The sequence below is a fragment of the Sorex fumeus genome, unplaced genomic scaffold, assembly GCF_029834395.1.
Source record: "Sorex fumeus unplaced genomic scaffold, SorFum_2.1 ptg000183l, whole genome shotgun sequence".
NCBI lineage: Eukaryota > Metazoa > Chordata > Mammalia > Eulipotyphla > Soricidae > Sorex > Sorex fumeus.
The window spans coordinates 1627306-1641736 of record NW_026606240.1 but is presented as its reverse complement, the minus strand read 5'-3'; the positions used below and the strand labels follow the sequence as shown (position 1 = coordinate 1641736).

At 39.7% G+C, this 14431-nt stretch overlaps 1 protein-coding gene across 5 annotated transcripts in view; it reads right to left on the bottom strand.

Moving 5' to 3' along the window:
* Positions 1-14431, bottom strand: part of STARD13 (StAR related lipid transfer domain containing 13) — a 267131-nt gene that overhangs the window by 30640 nt on the left and 222060 nt on the right. For all 5 annotated transcript variants that reach the window (XM_056107931.1, XM_056107933.1, XM_056107930.1 and 2 more), the window contains exon 4: positions 6853-6916. In XM_056107931.1, coding sequence (XP_055963906.1) covers positions 6853-6916 — 64 coding nt within the window. The remainder of the gene's footprint in view (positions 1-6852; positions 6917-14431) is intronic.

Genomic DNA, 14431 nt, shown 5'->3' with positions numbered 1-14431 from the left:
GCTAGGAACTTTTGTAGCATTTGGATTGTTTGAACAAACAAACAAAATCCAAGGCAATAAAAGACAAAAACAAAATAAACAAATGCTTCCATCCTCCTTCAGCACTCTGGGCATATAATTATCATATCTCAAAGGGTATTGATATAATTTTGTGTCTATTTTTTCCACTAGTGAAGAAAGCTTGAAACTATAGATATTGACAAACAACAGGAAATACATTTTCCTTTGGGTCAGAGACATAGCACAGGGATAAGGTGTTAGCCTTGCATGTGGTCAGCTCTGATTTAATACCTGGTATCACATATGAGCATTGTCATGAGGAGTGCTCCCTGAGCACAGAATCAGGAAAAACCCTGAATGATGCTGGGTGTATGTATCAGAATGACATGCATGAAAAGAAAGAAACATTCTAATACATGCTCTTCCCTGTGAGTAGTATTTTCAAGCATATTTAAACAAACTCACCAGTATGAAAATGCATAGACATAGTGTTTGACTGACCTGAACCTATATATAGATATTTCAGTACTGGGAATTGCTATTTCCCAGTTAGCTTTTTGTTTGGTTATGACACGAAGAATCCCAAAGGTTCTCCTTTTATTTTTTTAATTTTAGTGAAGTCATAATTCTTTGGGCTAGAGCGATAGCACAGCAGGTAGGACGTTTGCCTTGCACGCGGCTGACCGGGTTGACCTGAGTTCGATTCCTCCGCCCCTCTCGGAGAGCCCAGCAAGCTACCGAGAGTATCTCGCCCACACGGTAAAGCCTGGCAAGCTACCCGTGACGTATTCAATATGTCAAACACAGTAACAACAAGTCTCACAATGGAGACGTTACTGGGCCCGCTCGAGCAAATCGATGAACAATGGGAGGACAGTGCTACAGTGCAGTGCATAGTTCTTCACATTTATTGCCTTCATATTTATTACACACTTGCAATAAATAGTAGGAAAACTTTTCATAATTATTTTCCATTTCCCATTTTATTTTCTTCTGATTATACTCATAGAATATTCATTGTGATTAATAATAATAAGACATGGAAGCTTGCATTTTTCTATAACTTTTCATTTTTACCTCTACTCTGTTTGCATTGAATTTGACAAGATTATCCGGGCCATTGGATACAAAACCAAAACACAGTCATTTGTTACAGACAGGTTTGAACATTTTTGATCTGGTTCAATAGAGGTCAGACAACTTTTTCTTTCAAGGTCAGAGAGCAAATATTTTAGGCCCAGGAGTCATACAGTCTGTCACGACTGCTCAACTCGGCTGTTGTAGCCCAGAAACAGCTGTGGCTTTGAATACAACTTTCCTTATAGAACAGGAACTTTGCTGAGATCTTGCAGATCAGTTTTCCTCAGTCTTTCTGCCCATGGCCTTGTTTCCTTGCTTCTCTCCTGTGGAGCCCCTTTCCTATGACTTGGTCTCTTAGTCTCATGCTGTAGGCCCCCATTTATGTGATAGTCACCTGTAGCCCCCTTGGAATATCCCAGAGACCCATATAAGGCCCAAGTGGTCCATGGTTAAGAAAACCTTTTCTGGAGGACAGAGATAAAGCATGCTGTGTGAAAAGGAAAATCCATATTTAGTCCCTCTCCAGAGAAGCGAGCTGGAGACAGATGGGTAAGTTTACATCAAATCAGCTTTTAGCTTATTATATGGAAGACTTCTAATAATTAGAGTAAAACAAATTGCCTTGCAATGTAATGAACTCATCATATCCAGATGCTTCCAAGCAAAGCCTGAGTGAAGAGCGGGAGATATTCTAAGAAGACAACCCTGCAGAGGATGGGAGGTTGGAAGGGATGATTGAAGATTCCTTCTGACTCCAAGATGCTATAATTCTAGGACAATCACATGTAATTATCTTAGTTTCAAGACTATGATCATCTCCAGTCAAGTGAATGATGGAATGAAATGAATTTTTCTCTCTCATTTGACACTGCTGCTTGGAGCTGCTAGGAAGCATCCTATTTGGTGGGAGATGTAGGGTTGTGACAGGGAGTGAGGAGGAAGGGAGTGGAAAATCAGTTCCCTCAGTGACAGCTGCAGTTCTTTTGAAGCACTGATGGCATCCATGCCAGGAACTACTGACTGTATGGTGGCAGTTGGTTATGGTTTCTGCATTGCTTGTCACCTTTGGTTGTGATTTCAGAGAGCTTATAAAGACTTAGCATCTTCGCTTTTAGCTTTTCTTTCTCTCTTGGGACATCTTTGAACACGAGACTTTTTTGGGGGACACACCCAGTGGTGCTCAAGGCTGACTCCTGTCTCTGTGCACATTGATCACTACTGACGGGCTCAGGAGACCACATGGAGTGCTGGGGATAGAAATCAGGTTGACTTGTGCCAGGTAAGTGCACTACCCACTGTACTATGATTCTGGCCCCTGAAGGTGAGACTCTCATATTCATTAAGTGCCCTCTTTCCCCATTGGGTTTAGAGTCTTAGAGTCCTTAGAGTCTTCAGTCTCTGGCTATATTTTTGAATGGGAGACATATCACGTGTACACTAACCTTAATTCAGGGATTTTGAGGTTGTCATGAAGAATGAACTTTGTAGGCAGTAATGAAGAAGAAATACTTTTCTTAGAAACAGTAGCTTGACATATGCCTGAGACTCCTATGTTTGGCTTGTTCTGAAAAATGAGAACATTCTTAGCTGAAATTATATATTCCTCAGAGACAGATGCCAACCAGACACTCCAAAGAGGTGTTTTCTGTGTTGAACGGAATTTGGGTCTCTTTTCACTGGCAACAGGGGCTCCCATGAGTCCACAGCTGCAAGAGGCATCTAATCCACAGTTACATGGAAATTCCAAGTGTCTCTGGCTTTGAAAGGCACTGAGCTGAATGGTTGAGCAGTTTGCTCCGAAGTGAGAATGTGCCAGCACGGTAGGGAGAGCATCTCGAGGCCTTTGTGAAATGAGGGGATTGGGGTTGGGGCTGGGGTGTACAGAGTTAGAGTGGGAGAACTGGTGCCTTTAGTCTCTCTAGAAATGCCCCTGGTTTTCAAGTTTTAGTGAGTTTTTTCAGTGAGGTGCGGGGAAGAGCGAGAAAGCGCTTCCCTGCCTGGTTCTTACAGAGATGGTGAAGGTTCACTTAAATCTTTAAAGAACACTGGGCCTCTTCTGCAAGGACCTCTCTGTGGGAGGGCAGCCAGGCAGGATTTCTTGTCTTCTTATGCATCTCAAGTAGCTGTTGATATACTAGCAAAGATGATAGCTGAGTGTGAAATGAAGCTCCACCTTCTTAACCTTTTGTGGACTTTTTCTGTTTCTTTAGCTTGTAGCCAACCAACTTGGGAAGGCCAATGTCTTCCCAAGCTCAAATGAAAAGCAGAGCAGTGGGATTCGTGAGTCATTCACTGTGACAGAAAGATCCCGGGACAGATTTCCATGAAGACACAAAACTAAGTGAGCACCATTAGTAGAGATGAAACACCCATCTTCTTAAACAACCAAACACAAAACAGTAAAAATGCTTCATGATACATACTGTTGAGAAAATCTTTCCTGATCTCAGATCAAGGGCCAGACACTCACTCAAATTCTGAAAAATTTCTGAACATACTTGAAAGGCAAAGGGAGCAGTTTGGGGCCAGACTATCTGGATTCAAATTCTGCCTCTGTTATTTCTGTGTGGTTTTGAGTAAGGTGTTTTGCTTTCCTATCCTTCAATGATTGTACCTGTGGCATAGGGTTCCTGATGAGGAAGAGTGCCTGGCATACAGCAAACACAGTGTGAATATTTGCTAACCCCACAAACTGCTAAGGAAGCAACACATAGTACTACCATATACTCAGCAACTCCAGAAGGAGAATCAAGATGGTTCTGGTTAGTGACACCACTTGGATATGACACTCAGCAGAAATAAACATCACCAGGCCTCTTCAGATTAGAGGTGAGCATTATGTTTTGATTTCCGAGATTGCTTTCAATGGTGATGCACTTAAAGGAAATGTGGCTGTCTTTTCTTCCAAATAATCCAAGCCTGGGCCTGGAGGGATAGTAGAGTGGGTAGGGTGTTTGCCTTGCATGAGCTCAACTTGGGTTTGATCCCCAGCATTCCATATGATCCCCCAAGAACTGCCAGGCGTATTCCCGAGTACAGTGCCAGGAGCACTGCTGGGTGTTATTCAAAAATCGTATGCACAAAACCTTCACCAAATAAACCAAGCCCAAAGTGGGCTCAAACATCCCGTGGTGCTCGGTTTTCAAATTTCACTTTCTACTTTTCACCATTTGGACTACTATTTTTAAGTCTTTATTTATTTTAGTCTTTTTTAAAAACAGTAAAAGAAAGGACTAGTATAGGAGGCTGATCACAGAAACATGAGCTATTGCCTAGGGTTTCCTGTACAGTTGCTTAGACTGTTAAGATTACATGATTTGGGACTATTGAGATTCAGTGAATAGAAACCATAGATTGGAATTATTTATTTGAAAATTCAGGTCATGGCTCCTCAAAATACACTATGAAAAGCTATATTTTATTCCAGGTATACATTATTAAAGCCTATAGTTATGTAGGATTACTAGGGTGTGCACTGTAATCCAACACAGGGAATAAATTAAGAAGGTCAGAATACTACAGTGACCAATTTACAGAGGTGCATTTAGGAAGGTAACACATACATAGTCTCATGAAAGTTATTCAAGTCAACTTCACAAATGGGTTTTGAAATGTTGGTGATAGTGTAACAATCCAATCACTCTACTTGGTGGAAAACATGTCATGCCATTAGTGTTTGGCAGTTTTCTTCTGTAATGCACTGCAGCTAAAGTGCTGTATAGGCAGACATAATAGGCCAGCCACACTTTAGACACACAGGCATGCCTGTGTTTGATTTAATAAGAACCATGTGTTACAATCAAAACAACATCTGACTCTCATGCTTCAAATAGTATGTATACTTCTCAAGAGTCTATTCAGCCAGACAGCTGTTGGGACATTTATTCCCACATTTTTAATTTGTCTTTTGCCTGGACAAATTGCTTATGTTTCAATATTTCTCTGGATATTGTTTTTCACTCTTTTACCTCCTTAATTTAAACCTTTAGTTCTTAACTCAAACCTCAAATTGTTTTTAAGGTGAAGTCAACCAAAATCCATTTGCTTTTTTGGGTACTACTTTAGTAGAGAAATTCAGGTTGAAGTTATTTTTAAAGATTAAATTACTCAGCAGTGACTTAAAATCCATTGGATTTAATTATTGCTCTGTGTACACCAGAATAAAGAACACTTTCTTTTGACTCAAAAATGTTTTCATTGCCTCTTCAAAACATATCAAAATGTAACTAGTCAAAAAGGCTCAACTAGTTACATATTAAAGAGGTGATATTAAACGCATAGTTAACAATCTTAATTCTGAGTTTTCTAAAAGGGTTGATTGAGTGAAACAGAGAAGCTTTTTAGTGAGAAGCTTCAGTGTTGGAATTAGACACAGTAAAGAATGAAAGTCTCTGATTCAAGCTGAAATATCACAGAAAATGATTTTTACCAATTTAGGTTTTACTTTCCTTATATGAAAAATAAAGAACCCCTACGTTGGTGGACTAATTGAGAATGTGTATGAGGAGCACATAACATGGTTTCTGGAAAACAGTAAGTGTGCACCAAAGCAGTGTTTTGTTTCACTTTTTCCCCCGAAAATAACAGTCTCCTTCACAGAGAGGGACAAACACTGGCAAAACCCTAGAAGGGAAGGGGTATAACTGACTTATGAGTGAATGAAAGAGTATGGAGAGTCCTCAAAAAATTAAAAATAGAAATTCCAAATTATCCAGGGAGCCCACTTCTGGGTATTTCCCCCACATAACTGTAAAAAACCATTACCATCTGAAGAAATATTTCCCTTTCCAGGCTCATCAGAGCATATAATGTCAAAACCAACCTAAGAATTCATTAACAGATTAAGAGATAAAGAATATATAGTGCTCAAAGGAATACTATTTAGCTATAAAAAGACAAAACACTGACATTTCCAATGTAATGGATGGATTTAAAGTGTTCAGTGAAACAGGCGAGGTGGAAAAGAAACAGTGATCTCACTCATAATGAGGTATATTGAAAAAGTAAAACAAATACATGAACTAAACAAAATAGTTTTACACTATAAGATCACATTAGTGATTATCAGACAAGCAAGAGGTGAGCGGGTGTTAACTAGTGAAAGTCAACACAAAACGGTGTTGACTTTGGAATTTTAGTGGTAAATTTAATTTGTTATAGAAAAATGCTGATTTATATAATTAACACCTGCTTGAACCATATCATGTCATAATGCAATGCTACTTCAATGTATGTTAAACAAACAAACAGAAACAATAAAATTCTTCTGGAAAGGATGGAAAATGAGGTGGTTTCAGTGTCATATTATATTCCTGCCTCTCTGATCCCAATAACCATTATGGAACTAACCTGCCTGTGAAAAGGGACATCTTGCAATGAACTTGAAATAAAATATGACTGGAAAGAATAAAGTGGAAGATTCTTGGCACAAACACACAGATTCTTTCCTGCATTCTCTTAGTCTACTAATCTCTGTGGACTATTTGGTTCTATTAGGCAGTGAATATTTAGAACAAAACAAACCTTGGAAAGATTATCATAAAGAATTAAGATATATTCAATCTTTAAACAAACTGTCTGCTAAAAACTAATGCAGTATGGAATAACAGATCTCTTCTGAGTTAATAATGGGCTTATTTATGATGGTTATGATTAGAAAAACATAGATGGTCAAGCATTTCAGAAAACTTCTTGGATTCTTGTTCTCAGTCTATAAATGCAGGCTTCTTTTATTGCCATTGCCACAGACTTAGATTAGGGGTAGACACCTACCTTTTTCCTTTGGAAGTTCACATCAAGTTTCATTGAGGCACACTTGTTCAATGTGTTCAGCCGTCTAAAAAGAAAGAATAAAATGTGATAATTATTGCTATTTCTGAAACTTACGTTCTTTTTGATTTGATAATTCTTATTTATTTCCACTGAAATTGAAAGTGTAAGAAGAAGCAGTTAAGTTCCATAAAATGGGGCTAACCTGAAAAAAAAGCACACAATGAAAGAGTTCCCAATTGTTCTAAAGCCTACACACTCAGGGAACTGCTGGGAGCTTCCCAGTCCTGGTCCCTTCCTTAGTGGGTTACCAAACTAAAGAAATAATAAGTAGAGTCTTTTTCTTCCCAAGTCTTCCTGCTTTCTTTGCCACTGTTCTGGAAATATATGGTTAATTATTTTAGCCATACTTTCATTAGACCTTTGATTCCTTTGCTTCCTTAAATTTCTATCTTAGCTAATCCTCAAATTTGGATCAAATCAATCATCTGTCTTCTCTCCATTCCTGGGCTGTGAGTTTATACAGAAGATTATTCAGGTTACAATACTGAAGTATACACTTGCAATGGGTTGCATTGTGTCTTTCCCAACTACCCCAATGTATACTTGGAATAAGAAGTAATTAAAGTTACATGAGGTCAGATAGCCATCTTGACACCACTAAGATTGGTGTCCTGATATGAAAAGAGAGAAGACCCTTGTTCCCAGTCAGTCATGTGAAGGCAGAGAGAAGTGTCAGGCCAGGAAGCAAATCCTCACCAGAACCAAGCTCTGTGGGCACTTTGATCTTGGAACTTGCCTGCAGGCTGAGAAGGGACACTGAGACTGAGTCTGTGGTATTCAGTGATGGCACCACATGCTTACTCATACATACATTGTGATATCCCCCTCAGATGGGGAGGGTCTCAAAATTGGTTCCCAGCATTCCTTTCATCCATCAGATCATCAAAAAATTCCAGTCTGCACAGATAACTTACCCACTACTGTGGAGAGAAAGTATGAGCTATATGCCATGAAAATATTTTAATAATCGTTCCCTCATAATAAAAAATAATGTTCCTATTCTTTTCAACACTGAGCCCTTTGACCTTTTCTTTTTCCAACATACATCACTTCCCCTGGGGCTCTGATTATCTCATTCATTCCCTCTTACTTCATTAAACTCTCAGTTACTATCTTTTCCTTCAGCCCATTCCTCCTGTCTTGAACAAACTGACTGACCATTAGTTCTTTCAAGAACCACAATCAATCAATTTCTCTTTAATTCTGTTTTTCTACCAAATAACTAACTCATTTCTCTTCCTTTAACTATCCAGCTTGATGAAACAAACCTCAATTTTCATTCACTCTTAAATCTCTTACTACCTAATTTCATGAAATTTTATGTGCAAATACATTTTGTTTTCTTTGAGTACATAAAAAAATCATAGTTGTTGAAAGTTTATAACTATAATTGAACTCAAACACGAGTCCTTGATCTCTTCTGCCATTGACAACACTTTGAAGGAAACTCTTTTTTTGTTGTTGTTTTATATTTATTTTTGAGCCACATTCAGCAATCCTCAGAGTGTACTCCTGGAGGTGCTCATGGGACTGTAAGTGGTGCCAGGGATAGAACCTTGGTCATATACATGCAATATAAGTGTTCTAATCCCTGTTTTGGGGACACGCCTGGTGGTACACTGGGCAGCAATGGCAGGTACTCCAAGCTTGGTGCTCAGGGGTTGCTCTTGGGAACTGAATCCAGGGCTTCTCCTATAGAACATGTGCTCTAGCCCTTTTATCCACCTCCCTAGTCCACTAGAGGCAATTCTGTACTATTTTGTCTAGTGTTTCTTTCTAACAGTGTCAGAAAGAAACCCACAAATTTTTTTTCTAGTTTTAGTCACCCTCCATTGACTTCTTTTTGCTGAAAGATAAAAATTTTACTATGGCTGGAAAATTACACTAGTGAAGGGATGGGTGTTAGAATATTGTGTGATTGAAATGCAATCATGAACAATTTTGTAATGCTCTATCTCATGATGATTCAATTAAAAGAATTTTTTTACTATCCATTCCTAACCCCCATATTCACGTTGTTTAACTTGTACAGTTCTATTATCATTTCACTGTCCTCCCCTTGTTTATCGATTTGCTTGAGTGGGTCCAGTAACATCTCCATTGTGACACTTGTTACTGTGTTTGGCATAGTGAATATATCACGGGTAGCTTGCCAGGCCTTGCTGTGCGGGCGATATACTCTCGGTAGCTTGCTGGGCTCTCCTAAAGGGGCGGAGGAATCGAACTCAGGTCAGCCATGTTGGCTGCATGCAAGACAAACGCCCTACCCGCTATGCTATCACTTCAGCCCATTATCATTTCAAATTTTAATAAATCAATATTTATTGCATATTATGACTATGTAAGTGCTACTCACAAATACATCATATTTTGAATATGTTTTCTTCCACTATCAAATTTCCATTATTCAAAAAGTTAAAAATCACCTTGTTTGGTGTCACCCATTGCCTCTTTTGCAAACCACAACACCTAATAAGAGAGAGAGAACAAAAGGGAATGCCCTGCCACAGAGGCAGGGTGGGATGGGGGAGATGGGGGGGTAGGAGGGATACTGGGATCCCGTGGTGGTGGGAAATGGGCACTGGTGGAGGGATGGGTATTTGATCATTGTATAATTGAAACCCAAGCACAAAAATGTGTAAGTCTGAAAAAAAAAAAGGCACATGAGGAAAAAAAAGATAATAAAATATTTAGGATTCTTTAAAAAAAAATCACCTTGTTTGTTTCCTTAATTTTCTCTATATTCGTTTCTAAATTTAACAATGATCTAGATATATAAGTAGCACTGTAGCACTGTCCTCCCATTGTTCATTGATTTGCTCGAGCGGGCCCAGTAACGTCTCTGTTGTGAGAGTTGTGGTTACTGTGTTTGGCATATTGAATACGTCATGGGTAGCTTGCCAGGCTTTGCGGTACAGGCGAGGTACTCTTGGTAGCTTGCCGGGCTCTCTGAGAGGGGTGGAGGAACCAAACTCAGGTCGGCCGAGTTGGCCTCGTGCAAGGCAAATGCCCTATGAGAAAATACTAGACACTCTATTTAATTTTTATTGTAGATATATCTTATAATCTTCTGAACTAATCAGAATTTCTGAACTTTAAAGAATTTTTTCAAATTCTGGATTGATTAATTTCTTTTAACTTATATTTCTTGGATTCTTCTTGAACATATTTTCCAAATTTTTATTACTTTCCTTATTCAATTTAATTTTTTTATTGAATCATGGTTAAAAAGTTGTTCATGATTGGGTTTCAGTTATGTGTTTCAACATCCATTCCTTGACCGATGTACATTTCTTACCATCAATGTCCCCAGTTTTCCTGCCAACCACTCACTGTGCTGCCTCTATGGAAGGAACTTTTCTTCTCTCTCTCTCTCTCTCTCTCTCTCTCTCCCCTTTTGGCCATTAGAGTTTACATACAGATACTGAAATGTTATCACATATATCCCTTTACTTATTTTTAACACTCAATTCTTGTCCAGAGTGATCATTTCTAACCATTATTGTCATACTGGTCCCTTCTCTGTCTTTACTGTCATTGTCCTCCCGCTGTTCATTGATTTGCTCGAGTGGGCCCAGTAACATCTCCATTGTGAGACTTTGTTGTTACTGTGTTTGGCATATAGAATACATCACGGGTAGCTTGCCAGGCTTTGCCGTGAGGGCAAGATACTCTCGGTAGCTTGCTGGACTCTCTGAGAGGGGCAGAGGAATCGAACTCGGGTCTACCATGTTGGCTGTGTGAAAGGTAAACGCCCCACCTGCTATGCTATCGCTCCAGCCCTGTCTGTCTTAACTAATTTCTTTTTTATGCTTTTTAGGTAACACCCAGTGATGCACAGGGGTTACTCCTGGCTCATGTACTCAGAAATTACTACTGGCGGTGCTCGGGGGGACCATATGGGATGCTGAGAATCGAACCTGAGTCGTCCGCATGTAAGGCAAATGCTCTACCCGCTGTGCTATCGCTCCATCCCCTGTCTTAACTACTTTTTTTCCCTTAAATTTTTATTAGTGAAACACCATGAGGTACAGTTATAGACTTACAAATTTTTGTTCTTGGGTTTCAGTTATACAATGATAGAATACTCATCCCTCCACCAGTGCCCATTCTCTACCACCACCAGTCCCAGTATCCCTCCTTCCCCCATCCCCTCATCCCACCCTATCTCTGTGGCAGAGCATTCCCTTTTGTTATCTTTCTCATTTTGAGTGCTGTGGTTTGCAAAAGAGACATTGAGTGGCAATCTTGTTCGGTCTATACTCTACTCTCATCACGCATTTTCCATCCTGAGAGGAACCTCCCATAACCCTTTATTTGGTGCTCCCTTCTCTTTCTGAGCTGCCTTCTCCCCTAGCGTGTGCGGCTGTCCTCAAAGCAATGGAGTAATCCTCCTGGTACCTCTCTCGGCTATTCTAGGGTGTTAGTCTCCTCTTTTGTTACTTTATGTTCCCCAGACGAATGCAATCTTTCTATGTCTGTCCCTTTCTTTCTGACTCATTTTGCTTAGCATGATACTTTACATGTAGTACCACTTGTATATGAATTTCATGACTTCATCTTTTCTAACAGCCGCATAGTACTTCATTGTGTAGATGCACCAAAGTTTCTTTAACCAGTCATCTGTTCTTGGGCATTCAGGTTTTTTCCAGATTATAGCTATTGTAAAGAGTGCTGCGATGAACAAACAAGTGCAGATGTCACTTCGACTACACTTTTTTTTGCCTCTCTGGGATATATTCCCAGGAGTGGTATTGCTGGGTCAAATGAGAGGTCAATTTCTAATTTTTTGAGGATCGTCCATACTATTTTCCAAAAGGGCTGAACCAGTGGGCATTCCCACCAGCACTGAAGGAGAGTTTCTTTCTCACCACATCCACGCCAACATCGGTTGCTTTTGGTCTTTTGGATGTGGGCCAGTCTCTGTGGTGTGAAATGATATCTCATTGTTGTTTTGATCTGCATCTCCCTGATAATTAATGATGTCGAGCATTTTCTCATGTGCCTTTTAGACATTCAGATTTCTTCTTTGAGAAAGTTTCTGTTCATTTCCTCACCCCATTTTTTGATGGGGTTGGTTGTTTTCTTCTTGTGGAGTTCAACCAGTATTTTGTATATCCTTGATATCAACCCCTTGTCAGATGTGTATCCGGAGAATATCCTTTCCCATTCTGTAGACTGTCTTTGTATTTTGGTCACTATTTCTTTTGAGGTGCAGAAGCTTCTTAGTTTAAGATAGTCCCATTTATCTATCTCTGTTTTCACTTGCTCGGCCAGTGGCATGACATCTTTGAAGATACCATTAGCTTCAATGTCATGGAGGGTTTTGCCAACTTTGTCTTCAATGTACCTTATGGATTCCGGTCTGATGTTGAGGTCTTTAATCCATTTTGATCTTACTTTTGTACTTGGTGTTAGGGACAGATCTGAGCCCACTTTTTTGCATGTAGCTTTTGCCAGCACAATTTGTTAAAGAGGCGTTCCTTGCTCCACTTCAAATTTCTTGCCCCCTTATCGAAGACTAGATGATCATATGCTTGGGGGGGATGTCAGTATATTCGACTCTGTTCCATTGGTCTGCAGCTCTGCCTTTGTTCCAGTACCATGCTGTTTTAATTATTACTGTTTGTAGTAGAGTTTGAAGTTAGGGAGGTTGATTCCTTCCATTTTCTTTTTCCCCAGAATTGCTTTAGCTATTCGTGGGGGCTTATTGTTTCATATAAATTTCAGGAGTGTTTGCTCAATTTCTTTGAAGATTGTCATGGGTATCCTTACAGGGATCGTGTTGAATTTGTACAGTGCTTTGGGAAGTATTGCCATTTTGACAATGAAGCCCATATCTCTCTAATACCAAAAGGAAACAAAGACACCACAAGAAAAGAAAACTACAGGCCTATATTCCTGATGAACACAGATGCGAAGATTCTCAACAAAATACTAGCAAATAGAATTCAACAACTCATCAAAAACATCATACACCATGACCAAGTGGGATTCATTCTGCGGATGCAAGGATGGTATAACATTCGGAAATCAATCAACATAATCCATCATATCAGGTAAAGGTAAAGGTAAAGGCCCTCCCGTTGTTCATCGATTTGCTCGAGCGGGCCCAGTAACGTCTCCATTGGAGACTTTGTTGTTACTGTGTCTGGCATATCGAATACGTCATGGGGAGCTTGCCAGGCTCTGCCGTGCGGGCGAGATACTCTCGGTAGCTTGCCGGGCTCTCTGAGAGGGCGATAATATCAACAAAAGAAAAGATAAAATCCATATGGTCATATCAATAGATGCAGAGAAAGCATTTGACAAGATCCAGCACCCCTTTATGATGAAAACCCTAGCCAAAATGGGGACAGAGGGGACTTTCCTCAATATAGTTAAAGCCATCTACCACAAGCCTACAGCAAGCATCATCCTCAATGGGGAAAAAACTGAGAGCCTTCCCTCTAAGATCAGGGACGAGACAAGGATGTCCACTCTCTCCACTGCTGTTCAATGTAGTACTGGAAGTACTTGCAATAGGATTAGGCAAGAAAAAGATATTAAGGGCATCCAGGTAGGAAAGGAAGAAATCAAGCTCTCACTATTTGTAGTTGATATGATACGATACTTAGAGAACCCTAAACCCTCTACCAAGAAACTCCTAGAAACAATAGACTTGTATAGTAAAGTGGCAGGCTACAAAATCAATACCCAAAAGTCCATGGCTTTCCTATACGCAAATAGTGAAAGAGAAGAAAGTGTCATGAAGAAAACAGTCCCGTTAACAATTGTGCCCCAGAAAATCAAGTACCTAGGAATCAGTTTAACTAAGGAAGTAAAGGACCTGTACAAAGAAAACTACAAAACACTACTTCAGGAAATAAAAGAGGACACCAGGAAATGGAAAAATAACCCCTGTTCATGGATCGGGAGAGTCTTAACTACTTTTTGCCCCACACACACTCATGGCAAACTTCCAACCAGTCTTCTCATCAATTGGAAAAATAATTAGAAAAAATATAGCGAGAAATATTTTACAAAGTTCTTAAATTGAGTTTCATAAGAGAAATCTCAGAATTTGGGCTAGAGAGATAATAAAGCAGGTAAGGTGCTTGTCTTCCATGTGACCTACCCTGGTTAGATGCCCAGTACCATATAAGTCCCCCTTGGTTCTACCATAAATGATCACTGAGCCAGGAGTAAGCCTTGAGCATAGCCAGGTGTGATCCTACCTTCCTCCATCCCATCTACCAAACAAAAACCACCAAAGACAATAGAAGAATCTTAGTACTTAGAATGCATGTAGACTATCACCTTCTATTTTCAGGGAAGTTCCCTGCCTGTCTACTGTCTCCCAGTGGGAGGAATTTCAAGTTTCATCTTTTCATTGTTGATGGTGGAGGAGATGGTTGATGGTCTAGGCTGATGGTCACCTAGATATAGAAACTGATAGACTGAAGGAGTAAACAGAATGCTCTACATAAAAATTGAAGTTTGAACAACTCTCGTATTTCGTTCACTTTTACTCTTGCTT